Source organism: Sturnus vulgaris, chromosome 15, assembly GCF_052056855.1.
Source record: "Sturnus vulgaris isolate bStuVul1 chromosome 15, bStuVul1.hap1, whole genome shotgun sequence".
NCBI lineage: Eukaryota > Metazoa > Chordata > Aves > Passeriformes > Sturnidae > Sturnus > Sturnus vulgaris.
In genome coordinates, this window is record NC_142257.1 from 19,684,922 (window position 1) to 19,707,666 (window position 22,745).

At 54.1% G+C, this 22,745-nt stretch overlaps 2 protein-coding genes across 11 annotated transcripts in view; both read right to left on the reverse strand.

Annotated features, from left to right (window-relative positions):
- Nucleotides 1-4,601: 4,601 nt before the first annotated feature.
- TLX3 (T cell leukemia homeobox 3) lies at nucleotides 4,602-7,278 on the reverse strand. Its single transcript, XM_014889921.2, has 3 exons — nucleotides 6,822-7,278; nucleotides 6,192-6,435; nucleotides 4,602-5,517 (listed from the first exon to the last, which is right to left on the reverse strand). The coding sequence occupies exons 1-3, from the start codon at nucleotides 7,276-7,278 to the stop codon at nucleotides 5,307-5,309; spliced, it is 912 nt and encodes a 303-aa protein (XP_014745407.2). The 3' UTR covers nucleotides 4,602-5,306.
- A 7,123-nt stretch (nucleotides 7,279-14,401) lies between these two features.
- LOC148222069 (ran-binding protein 17-like) overlaps nucleotides 14,402-22,745 on the reverse strand; it is a 95,630-nt gene continuing 87,286 nt past the window's right edge. For 8 of the 10 annotated variants that reach the window (XR_015807052.1, XR_015807051.1, XM_088173993.1 and 5 more), the window contains 3 exons: nucleotides 18,928-19,019; nucleotides 18,484-18,599; nucleotides 14,402-14,741 (listed from right to left, as the gene is read on the reverse strand). The gene's annotated coding sequence lies outside the window, so the exon portion shown is untranslated. The remainder of the gene's footprint in view (nucleotides 14,742-18,483; nucleotides 18,600-18,927; nucleotides 19,020-22,745) is intronic. The other 2 variants (XM_088173986.1, XM_088173987.1) reach the window with 2 other exon arrangements.

A 22,745-nucleotide genomic window follows, 5' to 3' on the forward strand; every position in this document is an offset into this window, starting at 1 on the left:
GCTTTATTTTTATCTCTTGAAGAATGCCTGAGGTCTGAGCCTGTGAGGGTGTTTAGAGCCTGCCCCACTCAGCAGCCCAGCGAGCTCAGGCCCCCCAGTGCAGCAGAGTGTGTGGACACCCAACATCACCTGCACCAAAATGTGCCAGGCCAGGCTGGAGGGACTTGGAGCAGCCTGGGCTGTGGAAGGTGGGATGGGATGGGATGGGATGGGATGGGATAGGATGGGATGGGATGGGATGGGATGGGATAGGATGGGATGGGCTGGGCTTTAAGGTCCTTTACAGCCCAAACCACTCAGTGATTCTGTGATCACACAGTTCATGGGGCTGAGGAGAGCACAGCTCACACCCCTCCTGCAGAAGTGTGGGAACTTCACCTGTGCTGCCTGAAGAGCACAGACCCCTCTCAAACGTCTCTGCTGGGCACTTCCAGCATCTCCAGCTCTGGGCACATCCCACAGAGGACACGTGGACATTTCTGAATGCACGATGCAGAGATGCCTTTAGGCAGCTGGCTTCTTTTGTCACAATGATCTGGGAAGAATTTTTTGTTTCTTATCCTTAAATTAAATTCATAGGAGTATATATCTAAATACTGTTACTTCTCTGACCGTAACAACAGATTTTTAGGATATCTGAAACGTCCAGAAATGCTGAGACCCCCTCAAAAAGAGGAGAAAAGCACATGGGTACCAAACTGCCACAAACTGCATTATAGCTCTGCCCATCAAAGCCCCCGGGGTGCCTACGGGAGGCAAACTCAGGTACCCAAAAACAAGTGGGCACCAAGTACAAATATTATTTGACTGCTGAGTCAGGAAAAAGTTAGGAGCTTAAAAGACTCAAAAGAATGAGCAAGGGAAACACAGCATTGAAGGGAAATGCTCCAAACAGCCCAAACCCAGGGTGCAAATACCTCTCCCTCAAAAGATGCCCACCTGCACAGAAACAACCACTTCACCCAGCTGGTCCAACTCGCCCAGGCAATACATGAGGAGGGAATCTACTGACTGAGGAGGAGCAGCTACACGAGCAACTGCTCACCTGGCTGAGTCACAGCCCCTAAATTATTGCTCCTCAGCAGCAGGGATGATTTCGGTGCAGAAATTCCTGCTTCGAGGAAAGTTCAGAGGTGTGATTTAAATCTCAGCATTATTTATGTCAGCTATAAATGAGCTAAATTATGACCTAGCTGAGCAAAACACTTTTGTAAACCAAGGCATTGAATATTGTGTAGTGTGCATGTTTAACAGGACCAGGCTTTCATCACGGAGTGGAGGAGAGCTAATAACCCATTGATTTTAGGGCCCATTTAGGAAAAGAATTGCCTATACAGATTTGATCACCATGCATTACTTTGTAACATCTAATACCCTGGGCACAAAATAATGCTGAGAGAGGCAAATTGTGGAGCCATTTTTATCCAGAGAGGGTTTGTGCATGAGGGCCGGGCACAGGGGCTGCTTTGGGCTGGGCTCAAGGCTGAGGCAGGAGGAGCTCTGAGGAGATGGGCGATGTTCCTCCAGTTATGCCGAGCTCTGCCTCGTGCATCCACCCTCAGCCCTTCCTGGGAGATCATTCACACACACAGTAAAGCAAAGCTCGGAAAATGACCTTTCCAAAATTAATTCCCACTGAAGGTTCAACAATCCTTAATTCTCGCTGTATTTTTCCATCCTTGTTCAATAAAGACAAGGTTTTCTGGGCTTAAAACTTGCGAACAGAGGTGCATAGCATGGGCTTTTCAAAACATAAATTCGCAGAGATATTTCACTTGCAGATTTAAGAGCGCTTTGGAAAGATCATCCCAATGCTAAGAATTATCAGTTTCATAGCAGCACCAAGCATCAAGAGATTCACACTCAGCTGGATGGGATGTGCAGCACTCCCAGCACTCTCAGACCGCATCTCCATCACGACTTTCACTGCTGCACTTCAGTGACTCCCCCTGAAGCAGCCGTGCTGCAGTACAGCTGCAGGAGCTGCCGCTGCCCTCGCCCTCCTGCACAGCCCTCATCTCCTCGGCTGCCCGGAGTGCTTTAAGGAGTCTCCCACGGAGGTAGAGCAGCGTTTAGTGCTGAGTGGGAGGTGAGAGATAAACCACGCTCCCCCCGTGCTCCCCCACAGCTAGTCAGGGCTGTGCTGCCAGAAGGGTGCTTCAGAAATCGGGAAGCCAAACAGCTTCCCATGCACAACAGCTCGACTTCAGTTGCCCACCCCACAACCCGAGTGCAAAATGTGGACAGCACAACCAACAGGCTCAGGACTACAGCCAGCCCACTCCCAAAATGTGTCCTGTCCTCCACCGGGCACCCACATCCTCCACAATTACAATTCTGGGATGCAAAGGCTCGAGCTGGCAGGGTCTAGAGTCCGTGCAGGTCCCTTCAGGTGTTCTGTCTGTTGTCAGACCTTCAGAGAGACACAGCAGGGACCGTCAGACAATCCTGTCACACCCGAACCAGGCCGGCAGGGAACACTGCTCTCATCCACGGGGAGAAATACCCTGCGTTTGTTCCGAGCGGTGTTTCCCCGAGGCTCCTGTAAACACTGGATTAACCGGGCAGAGTAATTGGAGGTAACCCCACCGTGTCCCCTTCAGCGCACGTCGGAACCCCTGCACCGCCCACGCGTTCCTGTTGTACACGAGGCAGCCGCAGTCCCTCGGCCTCAGCACAGCTCAGAGCGCACCTCCAGAGAGCTCCCGGGGAACAAAGACACCAGCCACAGACACCAGGAGCCCGAGGCAGCGAGCGGGACATAAATCCCGCTATGTGATCACTACTCGCATGGTTGAAATGCGAGTTTGGTTACTGTTTACGAAATCCTTTGATAAATTGGGGTGCCCCGAGGCTCAATCCCGCTGCCCGTGGCACAACCCGGCGGCAGCAGCGGCGAGGGGACCCTCGGTGCTGTCCCTGCCGAGCTCGGACCCGCTTGGCACTGCCGTTCATTACAGGGCTGCAAGAACGCGCTCCGTGGCTTTGCCAAAGCAGGATCCTCGCCCGCCACAAAGCCGGTTCCTGCAGAACGCAGCAGCGTTTTGCTCTCTGCGAATACACGGCTCCCGGCCTTACAGCCGTTTGGGAAAACTGCAGGGAAATCGGGAACGTGGAGGCTTGTAGTTATGGGGTGTTGGAACAGCTAAAGAACAACGATGTATTGGAGAAAACGCACTTTACAGATGTTCGACGGTGCAGGTAGAACGCAACACCAATACACACGTGAATGTGTGTGCCGTGTATTCCGTGCCCATTCAGAGCTGAATTCTTCCCCGCTTTCGCTGGCCCTGGGGTTTCTCGGGGCCGTTCCGTGCCCGGTACCGGGGGTTCCCTCACTCTCTGCCCCGCGGTCGGTGCCGATACGGAGGGGAAGAGAAGGGGAAGCGGAGGGAAAGGCTGAGGGCCGGCAGCCCCGGCATCGCAGTAGGAAGGGCGGAGGGGGTGGGAAAACGAAAGCACCGAGCAGGGCCGGCCGGGGGCTGGGGCGCAGCACCGGAGGGGAGCTGGTGGGGACAGAGGACCGGAGGGCGGCGGTCCCTCGAACTCTGTCGCCCGGTATAGATTTCCCCGTTGTTTTTCCTTCCTTCCCTGCCAGAGACCTCCCCTCGATCGGTGTTTCAGCTTAGGCTGCACATTCTGGCTGGTGAATGGCACCGGCCGGGCCCTGCACCATCACCCCGGTGGACAGGATCGGGCCCTGCCCTGGGCCTCCATTGCCTGCCCCCGACAAACCAAACGGACCGGAACCCGTGCCCTGGTACCGCTGAGGAAAAAAAAAAACAGTCAGGGAAATTTTTTCTCCATCCCTCGCCTTGCGTGGCTGCCTGGCCCCGAACTGCCCTGTGCCGCAGCCGGGACCGGGACCGGCGAGCCCGGGAACGGCGTCAGACTCCGGCAGCCTCCCGGTGACCGGGGCAGGGCTGCGGCAGAGCCCCGTCCCGGGAACGCAGCGCCGGCTCTGCCCATGGCCGGGGGAAACCCGCCTGGCCGTGACAGCTTTCTAAAAAAATGTCAGTTTTCCCCCGGTGTTGGTGACCGGGGCAGCGGGCCCCGAGAACTACGGGAGGTCGTTCTTAAAAATCGCCCTGCACAAGAGGGCTGGCGGCGAGCTGCGGAGCCTCGGCCGCAGTCAGCGCCGTCCCGCTGCCGGCGCACAGAAGGCAGCAGAACGAAAACGCGGCTGGCGGGGAGAAAATACCGGGGACCGGCGGGGCCTGCACCGGCGCCTGCTCCGGGGGGTGACGGCCCCGCGTTCCTCCCGCCCGGCCGCCCCTCGCTCCCCGACCGTGTCCCCGAGCCGGGATCGCTCCCGGCCGCTTCCCCCGCACCGGCGGAGAGAGCGGCAGCAGCACCGGCCCCGCCGCCGCACCCCGCTCCGAGTCCGCCCGCTGTCCGGGCCCACCCCCCCGGTCCTCTGCCGCCCCCATTTCTGCTTCTCTCCTCCGTGTCAGCCGAGGCTCCCGCTCGGCCCCGGCCCGGCGGGCTCGGCTCGGCTCCCCTCTCCCCGGCGCGGCGGCAGGCAGGGAGCGGAGAGACGTTTGTAAAGAAAACGTTTATTTACACGTCTCGGCAAGTACAAAGTATTATACATGGTCTGTGTCAACCCCAAATCCTCTTTATTATGAAACATAAGGCGCTTTCTCGAGAGCCGGTGGCGCAGGGAGCGAGTGCTGTTTCGGGGCGCTAAAGCTCATCGCCTGGGAAGGTGAGGACAGAACGGCGTGTGGTGCCTGGAAGGAGCCCTTATTACTACGGTGAATAAATTATAGCTGACATTAACTTCACCTGGGACAGATGGGAGCTACCGCTTTTCAGTTTAATAGGGTTTCCGAAGCTAATGAGTCATCACCGGCTCCACCGAGTCCCCTCCGCTAAGTGATAGGGAGGTATTTTTTTCTTTACACTATCCTCAGAACAGGAAAAAAAAAATAGCCTTTTGTTCCAAAGCCAACACAAAATACCTGTGTTCAGATTTCGATATAAATAATCGAGGTTTTATATAATTCCATATTAATAGTGCCCAAAATCTCGATGCATAAATAAATTAAAGTATTAACACTTCTTACAAAAAGTGACATATTTCCCTTCCTAGTGGAACATCGACACAAATATACAAGCGGCTCCGCTCCGTGCCGGCCTCGGGGAAGCGGCTCCGGGCCCGGCTCCGGTCGGACCCGACGCCGGTGTCAGCCCCGCTGGCGCCGCTCGCCACCCGCCCCGTCGGGGGAGCCGCGGCCCCGGGGCAGGGGGAGCCGCCGGCCGCGCTCCGCGGGCCAGTCCGCTGCGTGCCCCGGCTGCCGGGCTCACACCAGGGAGGTGACCGGGGGGATCTTGGCGCTCTCCTCCTCCCAGGGCTGCAGGTTCTGCAGCGCGAACAGCGACGAGTTGTGCAGGCACAGCGGGTCGGGCTGGATCGACTCGTTCAGCGACTTCTGGAAGGCGTCGTGCTGCAGCTGCAGCATCAGCCGGCTCGCCTGCTGCCGCTCGGCCTCCCGCTCCTCCGCCGTCTGCCGCCTGCCGGGGGACACGCTCAGCCCGCGCCCGACACGGCCGCGCTCCGCCCGGGACTGCGCGGGCAGCGCCCGGCCCGGTACCGGGCACAGGGTACGGGAACCAGGCAGGGCGGCCGGCCCGGTACCGGGCACAGGGTACGGGAACCAGGCAGGGCGGCCGACCCGGTACTGGGCACGGGGCACGGGAACCAGGCAGGGCGGCCGGCCCGGTACCGGGCACGGGAACCAGGCAGGGCGGCCGGCGCGTCCTTCCGGGGCCGGGCACCGCCGGATCGCCAACGGAGGGACTGTGGGCGGCGGGAAGAGCCTGGATACCCGCCGTCTCCCAGTAATTCCGTTTCCATATATTCCTCCCTTTTCTCCCAACATTCCCTCGATATTTTTCCTTCAAATTATTTCCCCGTTTCTTCAAACAATTCCCCGTTATTTCGAATAATCCCTCATTTTTACGAATAATCCCTCGTTTTTACGAATAGTCCCCCGTTTTCCGAATGGGGGACTATTATAAAAGAAATATATAAGCTAATAACAATAATAATTTTGCCAGTATAATAATGAAAATTCACCCCTAACGGTTTGGCTGCCAGGAGCCGGCAAGGGGGGCGATCCCGGCCGGAGAGGGCCTGGCGGGGCGGCTCCGGGAGGACGGGGCGGCTCCGGGGGCACGGGACTCACCGCCACTTGGTGCGCCGGTTCTGGAACCAGGTCTTCACCTGGGCATCCGTCATCTTGAGGGACTTGGCGAGGGCAGCGCGCTCGGCCGAGGCCAGGTACTTCTGCCGATGGAAGCGCTTCTCCAGCTCGCAGATCTGCACCCGGGAGAAGGACGTCCGCGGTTTCTTGCGCTTCGGCGGAGTCCGGTTCTGGTAGGGATGCCCGATCCGCCGTGTCACCGTGAAGGGCGTCAGCGCCGCCGCCGCTGCCCGGGGGGGAAGCACAGGGGTCAGCCCCGCGCCCGCACGGTGCCGGCCGCCCCCCCGGGGCCGCCGCTCTTCCCGCCGGCCGCCCGCGCCCCGCCGGCCCCGGAGGGATCGCGGCTCCCCGGGGTCCCGCTTCCACCTCTCGTCGAAGAGCTGCGGAGACGAGCGGGGCCCGGCCGCCCCCCGGAGCGCCCCGCGCTATCCACGCCGTGAGGAGAGCGATTTTTCGGCTCGCTGCGAGCGCGGGGGAGGAAAGCAATCCAGCGGCCGCCTTTGCTTTTATTCTTATTCGCATTACTGATACTATTTCGTTTTATATTTTTTATCGACCCTTCCGTTCGTTGTCGGGAGCCGCCGGCTCGCCCGCTCCGCCCCGGCGCCTTACCTGTGAACCTGTCCTTGACGAAGCGCCTGCTGCTCTCCATCCAGGGGAAGTTGAGGCTGCCCAGGCTGGGCACGGCGGGCATGGCCGGGATGGCGCTGGAGATGGGCGGCGGCACGGCCCCGGGGATAGGCCTGTGCGCCGGCACCCGGATCACGCCGGCGGGGGCCAGGCTAAGGTTCACACTGTACGATCCCGAGTCCTCGAAGGGCGCGGCGATGGCCGGGAAAGGGGCCGGCAGGGCCGGGTAGGGCGCGCCGCCTCGGCCGCCGGGGCCGCCCAGGAAGGTCGCGCCGTCGGGGCCCCGGGGGGGCGGCGGAGGCGGCGGCGGCGGCGGCGGCGGCGGGGGAGCGCTGTCCTGCTCGGGGCTGTTGAGGATCTGGTCGATGCCGAAGCTGATGGGCTCGTGCTGGTGCTGGCCCTGCGCCGGCCCCGGCGGGTCCATCCTCGGCGGGTCCATGCTCGGCTCCGCCACCGCCGCCCCTCGCGCCGCTGTGCAGGCGCCGCCGCTCGCGCTGCGCTCGCGGCCCGGCCGGCCCCGCCGCCGACACCAAACTTTGCGGAGCGCGCGCGCGCCGCCCCGTCACCGCCCGGGGGCCGCCGCGCGCCCCGCGCCGCGTGCGCCCCCGCCGCCGCCATTGGCCGCCGCCGCCCGCCCTCCGCGCGCCCATTGGCTGCCGCCGCCCCGCACCGGCTCGCGCCCGGGCGCGGGGGCCGCCGCCGCCGCGGTGACATCACAGGGGCGCGCGAACAATGGCCCCGCGCGGGCCGGGGGCGGGGCCGGGGCCGCACGTCGGGGCCGCCGCTCCCCCCACACCGGCCCCGGCCCCTGTCCCGGGCCCGGCGCCCCCGGGCCCGCCCCGACACGGGCCCCGACGGCCCGAGGCCACCCTGCGAGGCGGGACTCGGTGTCGGCAGCCCGCGGCTGCCCGGGCTCCCGCCCCGACGGCAGCGCGGAGCGGCGGGCCCGGGCCGTGCCCGGGGCCGGGCCGGGGGGCGGCCGGGGCCCTGCGGGGCCAGATTCCGTTTGGGATTAATTGGCAGAGCCCGGCGCGGCTGCCGAGCGCGCTGGCAGCCGGTCCCTGACGGCCGAACGGGACTCAAGGCGTTAACAATTAAATAACGCTCAGCGCATTTACTTAGTTCCCTCTTATAAAGGGAAATGAAAACAGGGAATAGAATTTCCCTGTTAATAGAATGTAATGGCATTTGATCAGCACCTGGCAGGGCGAGCCCGGGATGCCGGAGCGGTGACAGGAAGGACTTGATTAGTTTTTAAACCGTACTATTCAATTACCGCAGCGCTCCCGATCGTTTCGCCGGCAGCGGCAGCGAGCGGGACGGACCTGGCGGGCACGGGCGCTGCGCTCGGAGCCCGCCCGGCGGCACCTGCGGGCCCCGCTCCGCTCGGCTCTGCTCCCGCGGCCAGAGCGGGGCCCGCTGCGCCGGTTTTGGGACCCCCGTGCTCCGCACGGGCCGCGGGGTCGGAGCAGGCTCCGGCCCGACGGGCTCCGACGGCGAAGCCGCCGCCGCCGCCCGGAGTTCCCTGCCGGAGGCGCGTCCCGGCCCGCGGCCGTCGGGAGGATTTCCCCGGCTCCCGGCACCGGGGGACAGCGGCCCCGCCGTGCCCGGCGGTCCTTAACGCGGGCAGCAAACGCCCACCCCCGGGGGCACCGCCCGGTGCCACCCCCGCCTCCGGACGGCCCTAATCGGATTGTCCCCGCTCGGTGCGGAGCCGCAGCAGCCGCCGCTCCCCGGAGCGGAGCTAATCCGATTGAGGCGACCCCGCAAGCTGGTGCGGGGCCGCGCAGCCCCCGCACCGCCCTCGGGGCCCGGACGGGCAGGAGGCGGCGGGGGCAGAAGGGAAAAGGGAGGGGGGGGAATATAAAAAAAAAAAAACAAAAAAAAAGAACCAAATGGAAAAAAAAAAAAAAAGGAAAGGAAAAACATAAAAGGAAAAAGGCAACCGGTGGAGGATAAATAAATAAATAAATAAAGTGCCACCCAGTCCTGGATCAGGGCAGGCTTTGTTAGAGAAAATTGCAGCTCGATCTGCATAATGGGAGCTCGGGCTGCCCAAGGCGATCTTTTTATTGCGTGTGTGTCTGCTGTTATCAATTTTGTGAACGATTTCACAGGGAGCCTGGCAGACTTGAGCTGGAATAATATGCAAAGATGAGCTTTGAATAATGAATGATGTGCTTTTAAACCAATTCCAAAGTGTCTGTGATAGTACAATATGAAAAGGGGTGGTAAGTAATAGTATATTTAAAAGGCACTAGTATGTTTTTATTACTATATTTAAAAAGATATCTATATTATTTTTGTGAAATGGATAATATATCACAGAGTCTTTGATAATCAGCTAAACAATACATTTTTCTTTGGGAAAACTCTCCTGGTTTTACACAGTTAAATATAGAGTATCAGCGTACAGCTCTGTAACGCTCAGCTACCCTATTAAATATTAACGCTATTTTAATATTAGCTTTTAAATTTAATATGTTGACGTTCTGCAGTTTTACTTTAATTATGTTTTATAATTAATAACCCCGGACGTATGGTATCCTTAAATGCAGCTCTCCCGCAGCCGCGCCGTCTCCCTCGCCCCTCTGCGGGCGGGGGGCGCGCAGAACCCGCGCAGAACCCGCGCAGAGCCCGGCAGAACCCGCGCAGAACCCGCGCAGAACTCGCGCACAGCCCAGCAGAGCCCTGCAGAACCCGCACAGAACCTCGCACGGCTCCGCATAACTCCGGAAAGCTCCGCACAGCCCCGCGGCTCTCTCTGACCGAAAGGCCGCTTGCTCTTTGCCCCGTGCCGGCTCCGTGGCTCCGTGCTGGGCTCCCCTCCCGGCCCCTGCGGCGCGGAGCGAGCGGAGCCGCGGCCCCGCCAGCCCGGCCCGGTGCTGGGAGCCCGGCAGTGCCAGGGCCCGGTGCTGGGAGCCCGGCAGTGCCAGGGCCCGGAGCTGGGAGCCCGGCAGTGCCAGGGCCCGGTGCTGGGAGCCCGGCAGTGCCAGGCTCAGCCCGGTGCTGTGAGCCCGGTGCTGCCGGTGCAGGAGCTGATGTGCCCACCCAGACCCAGACCCGGGCTGGTCTGCACCGGGGAGCCCGACCCGGCTCAAGGCTGGCTCCACCGGGCACAGGGAGGCAGCGGGACCCCGGGCAGGCACAGGGCACCCAGCCAGGCGGGTTCCCGTCACAGGGAGGTGAGAGACCCCTCACCCTGCTGGGCTCCAGCCAGGCCCCAGGCACGGCACAGCAAAGCGTGACCTGGCCCTGGCACAGCATGGCACAGCCTTAGCATGAAGTGGAATGCACAGAACAGCACAGCACAGCCCACGGCCTTTGCCTGCCATGGCACAGCGAGACAGGGCTTGCCGGGAGCCCACCCTGGCAGTGCCAGCCACGAGCAGGCAGCTGCAGGCTCCTCTAACCCAGCACACGGGCAGCAAGGGCTGGACAGCGCCAGGGGACAGTGCTGGAGTGTTGGACAGTGCCAGGGTACAGTGCCAGGGGACAGCGGCAGGGGACAGTGCTGGACAGCACCAGCCGGTGGCCACCAGAGCAGGAGGGGTCGGGAAGGGAGAGCTCTGGAGGTGTGGGGAGGCTTCTGTGCATTGTTATTCCCTGTGAAATTGTGATCTTGTTCAAGAATGAACTGAGATGTGGAGCCGATGCTGGCACAGGGGAGCACGGCCCAGCCCAGCCACGCTGGGCACAGCTCTCTGGACCTGCCAGGGGGCCAGCTCTGCCAGGACACCTGGGCACAGGGGCTGACCAGCTCTGGAGAGCACTGCTCCCAGTCACCTCAAAGGTACGGGGCCACAGAGTTAAGCAGGGAGAAAAGCAACTAAAGCTGTGGAAGAGGAGTGAGCGCCTCCCTGGCACCACCGGGCAGAAGAGTCCCCCGTGTCACTGGGAGTCACTGGGGACAGAGATGTGGCAGCTGTCCCACTCATACCTGAAACCCAGAGCTGCTCCCAGGCCTGGCTGCCATGGAGGTGACATGGAGGGGATGTGCTGCAGCCTGCCATGGTCACTAGGTTTGGTTCTGTTGTGCGCTGGCATTCCTCAGCCCCAGGAATGTCTCAGGACCAAAGCAAGGCAGGCTCTGGAGGGAGGGAGGGAGGGAGGGAGAGAGGGAGGGAGGGAGGGTGTCCTTGCAGCACGATGCTCTTTCAGGACCCGTGTCCTTGCAGGACCCCTCCATGTGCCAATGCAACCATTCAGCTTTTAAGAAGTGCTTCCTGTAGCATGAGATAATAAACCCACGTGATGAGCACTGCTAATAACCCCTGCACCAGGCAGCAGCTGCAGATACTGAGATGTTCCTGCTGCAGCTCCTGCCTTTGGCAGTGAGCCTCAGACTGGGCAAGGCCAGTCCTGTTCTCCACAGCCTTTTCTGAGTGGATATTGCTGCATAAACCCCACACGGTTTGGAGTGATTACACAACTCCCGTGGAATTCAGCATGACCAAGGACACATTTTGCTTTTCAGCCATAGCCCTGGAACAGCATTCCTGTGGATCTGGTGGTGATGCTGGTGTTCAGGCTGAAGAGGGATCTGTGTGGTGTGTGTCCTGGCATGGGCAGGGGAAGGGGGCAGGACAGTCCTGACCCCTGTACCTTCTGCAGGGCTCGGTGAGACCCTGTGGGTCCTCGTGGACAGTGATGAGTTCCCCTGGATGGGGACCACCGTGGAAACAGGTCCCAGGACAGGGCAGGGACGGCTGCCCCATGCCAGTGGAGCAGCACCCTGGGTGCCAGCCTGTGGCTGTGCTCTCACGGGGCAGCACTGGGCTCGGGCACTCAGCCCCTGGTGCTCAGCAGAGCTGACAAAAACCCCTTTTTTTGTCAGCCCACAAAGGTTAAATCAGCTGTTCTTTTTCTGAGGGAAGAGCTCTGGTGCTGCAGAGCCAAAGGTCATTCCCCTCTGCCCCTCCTTTGGGTTTGGAGGGCTGTGCCCCTCCTGCCTCCCCTCACTCCACCAAGGAGGAGGGGAGGGCAGGGCAGGGGAGCTCTGCCCTCAGCAGCCTTTTCCCAGCAGAACAAGGATATTCCCTATGCCCCGACATGGAGGAGATCAGGACACCTGCCCCATAAACCCTGCCCAAGGGTCCAGGCACAAACTGCACTAAAACTCCGTCCTCCATGTCCCGGTGAGGGGAAGCACTTAAACCCCACTCAGAGAGCCAATGCTAACGGGTTCTGAAGGCTCTGACAAACGAGCGTGCCTTAGTGGTTTCAATTCCTGTTCCAAAACATGTTTTTGTGGGGTTGGTGACCTTAACTGTGATATTTAAAAAGCCAAAAGTTTATTTCAGTTCAGAATCCAACAAATGGCTGAGACTAGGCGAGAAGGAGAGGGTACGAGGGAGATGTTGGGGAAGGAGTTACCCTGACAGGGCACCGAGGATGGGCAGATGGGGCTCCATTTCTTTCTGCCTCCTTTAATAAAATCAGGCTGTAGTGAAGCTGACAGGGAACATCCTGCTATCGTGGACAAGCTCTGAAAGGCACAGACACATCTGCAGACACAGCTGGGCTCTGGGAGCAGCAGTGGCAGCCCCAGGTGAGGGGGAAGGCAGGGGGGAACTGCAGGTAAACCCAGGGAAGCAGCCGCTTCCTTCCCCCTTTCATTCTTATTTTAAATACCAACACAGCTGCTGCAAGGTTTTTGTACTAAATATGACTTTTGCTGGGCAAATTACATTAGGATGGATGCCACAGGTATCCATTAAGGTTTATTTATCCTGATACCGTTTGTATCTCACGCTTATAAATAACTTATGTTATAGCTTTTGTTTGTAGAAATGTAACTTACATATTTTATTATGCTTTCTGTAAACCTCAAAAAGAATTTTGTCAAAGCAGTGCCCCTTAACAGCAGTGTACACCCCGGTACATAAAACCTACAGCAGCATTATTTTTTAATCGGGAGAGGAAGCGTGTTATCCTGCCGCAGAGTGAGGCTGGCTGTCATCGGGAGCTCGTCGTGCAATTAAACATTAACGAAGCCGTGGGGTGAGGTGTGCTGGGGCTGGGCTTTCACAGCTCCTGTGCAGGCAGGGCCTGGGACCCGAGCTGGGCTCGGCCCCTGCTGCCCCAGCGAGGCTCTGTCACCGCTGTGTCACTGCTGTGTCACTGCCCTGTCACTGCTGTGTCACTGCTGTGTCACTGCCCTGTCACTGCCCTGTCACTGCTGTGTCACTGCTCTGTCACTGCTGTGTCACTGCCCTGTCACTGCTGTGTCACTGCCCTGTCACTGCCCTGTCACTGCTGTGTCACTGCTCTGTCACCGCTGTGTCACTGCTGTGTCACTGCTGTGTCACTGCTGTGTCACTGCTGTGTCCCTGCTCTGTCACTGCTGTGTCACTGCTGTGTCCCTGCCTTGTCACTGCTGTGTCACTGCTGTGTCACTGCCCTGTCACTGCTGTGTCACTGCCCTGTCACTGCTCTGTCACCGCTGTGTCACTGCCCTGTCACTGCTGTGTCACTGCTGTGTCCCTGCTCTGTCGCCGCTGTGTCACTGCTGTGTCACCGCTGTGTCACCGCTGTGTCACCGCCCTGTCACTGCTCTGTCACTGCTGTGTCACTGCTCTGTCACCGCTGTGTCACTGCTGTGTCACTGCCCTGTCACTGCTGTGTCACTGCTGTGTCACTGCTCTGTCACCGCTGTGTCACTGCTGTGTCACTGCTGTGTCACACACAGGCTCTGTCACTGCTGTGTCACTGCTGTGTCCCTGCTCTGTCACCGCTGTGTCACTGCTGTGTCACTGCCCTGTCACTGCCCTGTCACTGCCCTGTCACTGCCCTGTCACTGCCCTGTCACTGCTGTGTCACACACAGGCTCTGTCACTGCTGTGTCACTGCTCTGTCACTGCTGTGTCACTGCTCTGTCACTGCTGTGTCACTGCCCTGTCACTGCTGTGTCACCGCTGTGTCCCTGCTGTGTCACCGCTGTGTCCCTGCCCTGTCACTGCTGTGTCACCGCTGTGTCACTGCTGTGTCAGTCACACACAGGCTCTGTCACACTCACGGAGCCCCAGCAGGCCGTCTTTGCTCTCTGAGGGTGTAAATCACTGCCAGGGTGTGAACCTGCCCTATTTTACAGTCCCCAACTCTTTGCGTCCCCAGCCAGGCTCACGTTGGTTCTTTGTGAGGAAAGCGCGTGGGATCTGAGTGACATCTCACTTTGATGCTTCCTATTCCATTGTTTCCACTTTTTTTGAAGGAGAAAAAAATTCCAAAGCCCTTAAGGCAATTATGTCTTTTCAAAAAATGCATAAGGCATTACACATGCTCCATGGATTTCTGTAACTCCACGGATTTCTGTAACCTCCATGGATCGCTGTAACTTCATGGATTTCTGTAACCTCCATGGATTTCTGTAACCTCCATGGATTTCTGTAACTTCATGAATTTCTGTAACTTCATGGATTTCTGTAACTTCATGGATTTCTGTAACCTCCATAGATCACTGCAATTTACATGGATTTCTGTAACTTCCATGGATAACTGACACAGATTCAGAAGGAATGCATATCCTTTTGTTCTTTGGTTATACACGGTTTTATACACTGTTTGGTTTTTTTTTGTTTCATAAAGCTAAAACAACAGGATTAAAATTTTTGATAAGAAAGGCTGAAAACATTCTTCAAATTAAGGCTGGTTTTCCATTGTTTTCACTATTACAAATCCTTACATTTAGGCTAGAGATAGAAAAATGCAGAAAGTGTCTTAAAAATAGTTTTCACAAGGGTGAAAAATCTTTCTAACAATATAACAGAGGCCCAGCACTTTCTGAGACGGTTTATGAGTCAGTGCTCTGTTTCCAAAGTCCTTGTTAAAGCACATCCATGATTGGAGGCTCCTTTGCAGTGCAGAGCTTTGGCCACTTCTCTCCAGCCTGTTCTGAGTGACCTGGAAAAGCAAACACCAAACATTTGGTTAAAGCAGACATGACAGTGGGACATGCATTGCAAGAGGTGCTAAAAATAATAACTGTAAAGTGCATTAAACTGAAGGGAAACCAGGGGGAGAGTCACCAGCAGAATCACCAGGTGCCCTCCAAAGCCAGGTCTGTAATGTGTAAGCCTGGCCTAGCAATGTGGGGAACATTTCAGAGCAGCAGAGGAATTCAGCAGCCAGAGGCTTTCCCACCTCACATGGCTCAGAAATTCCTTCCCCCCTGGGCTCCAGCACAGGATCCTGGGGATGTGCCACCAAGGCTTGCTCCTGTAACTGTGCCAGGCTTGGCTGGCTCACAGCAGCCAAGTTAATAAAGTGTCCCCAGAGCAGCTCCTGAGGGCTCCTTCCTGCCCAGGACAGTGGGGACAGGTCCCACACTGATGGGACAAAGGGCTGGTCTCTGCTGGATCAGGGGCAATAACCCTGCCTGCCTCACTGCAGGGACATGTCTGGCAGCAGTGTGCTGCGCTGGGGCTTGTGGGGAGGCACAGGATGCAATTAGCAATTTATTCTTCATTCTGCTCCTATTTTTTAATGTTTGTGCTTATTTCCTTACTAATGGGAATTGATTTCTGCTCAATTTGAAACATTTCTAGTTAAAAGGAGCCTCCTGCTTTGCAGAACAGCCACCAGGGGTGGAGTGGGACCAGCAGTGGGTGCTGGCCCTGACCAGTTCCAAGGCACCCTGGAGAGGGGGCAGCAGCATCCTGGAGTGCTGTTCAGCCTTTTCAGAGCAGTGCCAGGCCGGGCTCTGTGCTGTGGGCTCTTGAGGAGCTCAGGCTCCTGCATCACCTCCTGCATTTCCATTCCCATCCTCTCCTGGCACAGCTATGGGCTACTTACAGCAGAACTTTCAATTACCTCCCAGGAATGTTGGTTTAGCTTAGGAATATGAAACAGGAGGGGACTGCAGTGCTGCCCAGCCCCCTGCACTACTGCAGCCAAGTCAAATAACCCAGTTCAGCCTTCACTGCATTGGCTGTGCCAGCCACAGCCCCATGGCCTGGGCACCAGCACATCCCTGGGATGAGCCCTTATACAGACAATTATTCAGAGGAGAATGAACCATCCTGATGAACCTGTGCCCACGTACTTGGCAAGGCTCCTGAGCAGTCTGATGTTGCACTCCAGAGGAATATTGTATTCCACAAATTTCAGGTGTATAAAGGAGAACTTGTTAAAGCAGGCTGAGAATCAGCTTTTAGTATGCAAAATTTAGTAGACTTTTGAAGTGAGTGTAACCTGTAGGTCACACAGAGTGTCAGAAAACACGAAAGCCTGGGATTTGTTTGCCAGATTTAAAAAAAACAACCTTTAAAAGGTTTAAACCTGTTTAAATCTTAAACAAATCCTAAATTAAACACACATCATTATAATCAAAATTACAATTGTCCTGTGCATGGGTAAAAATATGGGATAGTAAAAGAAAATGTAATTAAACTGTAACACTAAGGCTAAGCCCTGACAGTTCCACTGTTGTGGAGGGAGTTTTTGCTTTAAAGTCTCCTTGGCAGATTTCATGCCCCCAGCACAGCTCCTCTCACACCAGGAACACCCTGTGCCACCATCCTTGCAGCAGCACGGGCAGCAGAGGCAGCAGCTGAGCACAGAGCTGGGTCCTGGAACACCCAAAGCACTCTGAACATGCCCTGGGAGCAGGAGTGAAGGATGCAGGACCTGCCTGCACTGAACCCCAAATCCTAAACCCCAGACACCAAGCAAACACCAAACCCCAAACACCAAACTAACACCAAACCCCAAACCCCAAACTAACACCAAACCCCAAACACCAAACAATCACAAACCCCAAACCTCAAACACCAAACTAACACCAAACCCCAAACTAACACCAAACCCCAAACAGACACAGTGACTAAAGCAGAGTCCAGGCTAGAGGAGACCACAACCCTGAGACCTTGGCCAGTGTCCCCAAGTTATTTTTAAGAAAAAGGCATTCCAAGAACTTCATTCAGCCCCACAGTGGAGAGCAGGAACAGCATTCCCAAGCAAGAGCAAATACCACCAGCTCCGTGTTCCCCTCCTGATCCCAGCATCCCATGGCATCCCTGTACCAGCCCGTGGAGCTGTTCTGGGGGTTCTAAACATGCCAGTCCAGCCTGAGCTGTCTCACGACAGCAGTGCTGTTTTAGGGTGGGCTGGGAGTAGGATTCCCATTTTAACCTATAATTAACCCTACTGGTGCACACATTCATCAATCTCAATTTTTCTGAGACCCCGAGTAAACACGATGCCTTCCCTTTGAAATCAATTATGGGCAAAGAGGATCTCATTAAAACTAAAGAAGAATGGAACAAGCAGCGAAACCTGGTAACTGCATCCTTGCTATTTCCCAGGAATTGTAGAGACAGAGACCCCACCTGAAATAAAGGAGCTCATTCCCAATAAATCAATCAGCAGTGCACTGGAAGGAGCCAAGCAAAGATGACTTTTACAGTTTTATGTAAGCACGTGTCCTACTTTTTCTCTGTGTGAAATAAATAACCTTGATGCAAAAGGGGCAATACACATATTGCAAATCCTGTTTCCTGTTCTTCACCCTTCCTAAAGAAATGCAAGACTTGTTCATAAGTAAAGGTGCTTATACATATCCATGTCTGCTAAGCAAAACACATAATCATTAGAATGAGTCTAATTTCACTGAAAAGAATATTCTGACAGTCACAAATTTATTCTTTATGATTTACAGCTCCATGGTTTTATCTTCAAGTGAAATATTTAATTTCTTCTTATATTGAAGCATCAAAACCATATAATTAATATGTAGTCAGGCTAATCCTTAAGAGCTATAAATCAGAAGCATTATATAAACAAAAGTGTCGTCTTGAACAAGATTGGGAATGCACAAAACTACTTATATCCCACTTTTATAATGATGCAGTGACTCAGAGCACATAGAAAATGATTAGTTTTCCTTCCAAAGTAGGAAATATTGCTTCCATCTGTAAAGTATAATATTGTGATGTCATAAAGTTTTCCTAAACACTGAATTTACCCTTATTCCCTCTCAATCATTTTAAAAGAACTGCTCTCTCTTATAGAGCTTGGATTTAAATCACAATAACACACCAAGAAGATGAATGACAGTGCTGTTGGATATGGCTAAAATTGGATCCTTCAGCACAGGTGAATGATGAGACAGCGCTTCTCTTCTTGATATATTTTCTTCTTCTATTAGTTTCCTTCCATGGCTGGGATTTCAGTTTGAATTTTAATGTATGCGGGTGCTGCTAATCTTAGTGTCTGATTTTTTTCCAGCGCCCTCTTATTGTATAGACAATTCATTCTCCAAAGCAGTAATACACTGAGGCTTGTGACTGCCCAGGAGATAAAGCAATTCAGAATAAAGTTAGAGCCAGCTCTGCAGAAAGGCACACACAACAGGCCAATATTCTGGGAAACAAACACAAACAATGCACACTGGGATCAAGGCACAGGCATTCCCTCCCAGGGCTCCCACCCCAGGCTGCAGCATCACTGTTAAACCACCAGGAAACGTGATGGCCACATCCAAATCCACAGTTCACACTTCATTGAAAGGGCAAATCGCAGCCTGTCTCCTGGTTTGCAGAGCCTGCCACACAGGCAAACAACCCAAATTGCAATCAGCACCAGGAGCTAAGTGTGAGCATTCAGAAAACGCCCCCCAAAACCAGTTGTTCCTGGGAAAACTTACAGAGAAAGAAATTGGGTAACTATTTTTCTAGGAAGCGATTTTTCTGATGTTGTTTTCACAGCTTTTTCATCTTTCTACCTAAAAGCCTGATGAGCTTGCATAACTTCTGCTTCATTCTGGAAATGTGAAAACAAAGTTTATTAGAAAAAGCTTAATTATATCCTTGCATGATCTGAGGTTGGGTGTAATAGTTGGGGTAAAAGTTTGAAAGGGATTTTTCATGGAAATAGAGCCACTCAACCTCTGTGAACGACCTGTAAGATACTTCCAGATGAAATCATGAAATCCAGTCTTCATTCCCAACGAGAGAATAATGGAGCAAGGGCCCAGGGCCAGGGATGGGCAGTGGGAAGGGCAGCAGGCAGCTCTGCTCCGTGTGAAGTGACTGTTTTTACTCTTCTGGCACGTGAAGAGTGAATCTGGTGGAATTTGCTCAACACTCACTCTCTCATTAAGAAGTGCAAGTCCAAGCAGCAGTCTGGACACAGACCATGGGGTTCTCCAAAGATGATGGTGTTCAGCAGGACTGACAGCACCTGAAAGAAAATTCAGACCCTTTACATGAACGTGGATGCTGTTGTTCAGCTGTGTGATGTGCTGAGAGGAAAAATGCATGAAACCTTTTCTAACCCTGCTGAAACCACTGATGTTTCCTATATGATCATGGTCTTACAGAAGTCCTTCTTCCAAACAAATATTTCCATAACCAAACTAGAGGTGAAGAAAGTTAAAAGCATTAATGCCGAAGCTCAGCTCTAAAGCCAAAGGTGAATAAAACCTGAAATATGACCTGACATTTAGAGCAGAGTTAATTGAGCTATGGGTTTTGAAGTTCCCTTTGGATTTTTCCTGTTGTCACCCTATTTCCAGAGAGCAGCACGTGTGCCCAGCAGTCTGTACGACTTTGAGATGAGACCCAGGCTGCTCTTTAGATTCTGGTTTTCTCACCTCCACCTTCCTCTGTGTGTGACTGCCAGGATTGGAGAGGAACACTCCCAATTTCAGCCAGGGCAGTTGTGATTACAGCAAGAGATCTTTAATCCTGTGCCCTTTCCACCACAGTTCCAAACCCCAGAGTTCAGACCTGTGAGTTTATTCTGTGACTTTCCAGAGCTCTCTAGCAGAGATGCAGCCCCTTCTCAGCTCCACAGAGCACTGAGCTCTCCCAGCTCACACACTCAGGTTCTGCTGGCACCTAGGCAGGAGCTGCACCATTCCCTGGCACAGCCCCAGAGCCCCACAAAGCTCTGACTCTGAGCCCTCTGCTTGCTCAGCTCTGCTCCTGGTCCTCTGGCACGTCTAGCTGGGAAGGGCAAGACTTATTTTAGGGACTGGCACCGTTCTTGTACAAAGAAATAACAAAATAACAATGGAATCCATTTAAAGATAAAATGCTCTGAGATATCCTTGAGATGCGTTAGCCCCAACTGCCAAAGGCCACAACATATACAAACCTAAAAACATTACTTAGAGATTAAACAGAGAGAAAATTTGTAAAATGTCACCAGTAAATAGTTTGACTCAGATTTATAAAATATCTACACCCTAAAACCAAACACAGAGGAAGTAGAAAATCATTAAATCCTTTCTTCTAGGCCAATGAGTAGCTGTGAGCGGGGTCTCCAGAGAGCTGCCACACTGCAAACCAGCCTGTAATAACTGGCCAAGGCAAAGTCAAACAGCATGTTTCACTAAATGAAAAAGATGAATGCTAGCACTACAAATCACCTGGAACACAGAGATCCACAGATCGTTTCTGCATGCAGCTTAGGAGCACATGGTGTGGGGTGGAAAGGCCAGCTCAGGTATCACACAAACTGTGGTTTGTACTCACAGCACAAAACCTGCTCCACACTGCTCGGGAACCAGAGCAAACCATCCCAAACCTCTGCACAAGCACCAGCAGGGACCTGCTTTCCAAGCAGGAAGGATAATTATGGCTTCTTATCATTCATTCCTCACTAGGTTTCCATCCCCATTGTAACAAAGCCAGCTTTGGGACAGGAGCATTTTTAAAGTTCTCAATGAAGGCAGCTGGAAGAGAAGCTGGGCCAGGTTAGCAGCAGAACATCTGCATCACTGCAAGCCCTGTAACTCACTGCTCTTTCCCACATGTTGGCATGGATCCTTCAATATGCTGCAACAAATCACATCTGAGCAAAAAGAAGATTACATTAACAGCAGAGAAAGCAGTATGAATATTCCTTTACAAGGGATTTAGAAGGGTCAGGAACATGCACAGATTTTAACAAAATACTTGTCTGCTAACAGCACTCATTGTTTCCATTTAGATCTGAAAAATTCACCTTTTTTCATTATTTAGCATATAAAATTTGGTAGGTTTTTGAAGCTCCAGCTTCAGAGAGTCTGCTCTTAATTTAAGAGCTGCGATTACTAATTTAAATGTCCTTTGGAATTCTTAGTTCTTTCATCATCAATTCTTCCTAGATCAGTAAATGAATCATCATTTACTAATAACACTAGGAAGACTTAAATAAAGGATTATTCAATACTTTACATTTTAATCTGTTGCTTTAAAATATTTATTTTACTAGAAAGCTTGACTTTCATATTGGTATTTTTCATGTTGAAAGCTAAAATTTCCAGATGAAACACAAAATCTAAAGCCTTTATTTATCTTGAAAGCAAGAATCAGCCCATTATTCCTGAGCTAGAAGTATTTAAGTGTCAGAAGCAGCACATCAGCTGAGCTTTGTCATGTAGAGGAGTTTAAGAAGCACGATGGAAGCACATCAGTCCCGGACAGGGTGGAGCAGTTCTGCTTGGTCTAGGGGCTGGCTCCATCAAATCCTGGAAGCAGAACAGTTAACAGCAGCAGCACTGACAGTGCCTGATGAATTAAATCCCTCCTTCTTCGGGGAGGAGGGGATCTGTTTCATTAATTACACCTTCCAGGGTGTGTTGACTCGCTCCTGTCTGTGCTGAATTTCGTGTAAACCCTCTGTTGAATGTCACATGCTCATGTGCTGCCTGAAGTGCAAGGTTCTGTATTTGGGTATCTGCTGTAGCTGACAGATGTTTACACACACAGCTTCTCTGCCTATCCATCTGTGCTCCCTGTTAGACAGCAAGTTATTCCACCTTAGGCTGGAATAATTTAACATTGTGACATCAATCCTTAATCTGCATTTTTTAGCTGGTAGCACGCAGAGATTTTAAGTTACAGCCACTAGACTGTCATTTTATATTAATCTGAGTTGCTTATTTAAGATTCAGCCATTTCTACACGAGTGGCTGTAACTGTTTGATGCTACAGCTGTTTTTAAAGATGACAGAACTGTGATTAACAGGGACCTGTGGAATGCACAACCTGACATAATTTGTAACACAAATTCAGCATGGTCTGATGTACCAGAAGGCTGAACCTCACCAAAAAATCAACAGGCATTCCTCTGTGCTTTTAGCAGCACATGAAGAACAGGTTCAGGGCTCATCTCTGAGGATCCTTCAGCATCTTTTGGAGCCCCACAGTGGGAGCCCCTCTGCTGCCCTGCCACAGGTGAGCAGGATGGAGCTGGGGTCTGCCACAAGCATCCCTCCCCCAGTGATGAGTTACACATTATTCCATCCTCTTGGGAGGAGAGAACCTCGATTTCACCAACAGCAACGCCTTCCAGTAAGGGCTCAGAGCAGGCTCAGGCTGGGATGAAAGAGGGCTCAGGCTGGGCTCAGGCTGGGATCAGGCTGGGATTGGGCTGGGCTCAGGCTGGGCTCAAAGAGGGCTCAGGCTGGGCTCAGGCTGGGATTGGGCTGGGCTCAGGCTGGGCTCAAAGAGGGCTCAGGCTGGGCTCAGGCTGGGATTGGGCTGGGCTCAGGCTGGGCTCGGGCTGGGCTCAGCCCCCTGGACTCCTGTCAGGAGCAGAGCCAGAGGCTTCCCCCACACAGCAACAAAAACCAGAGACAATTAGAAGCGGGGTAATTATTTTACCCACGTTAACTGGTACAGGGATGATCAGCAGGGACAAGGGGCAGGGTGGGATTTAAGGCTCCCTTGAGGGAAATGGGAGTGGGAGAAAGGCCCAGCTCGGCTGTGCCCACTGTGCCAGGGTGCTCTGGAGGGCACAGTGACCCCTCCTATGGCTGGAGCAGAGCACGGGACCAGCACACAGCTCAAAACCCTAAAACGAGTATTAATTACCCAGGGCTAACAGATTGCAAGCCTCTTCTGTTTTCAAACTGTTCGCAAATTGATTCTAATTTCTTCTGTGGAACAATTAAAAGTGTTTTTGTTATCCTGATGA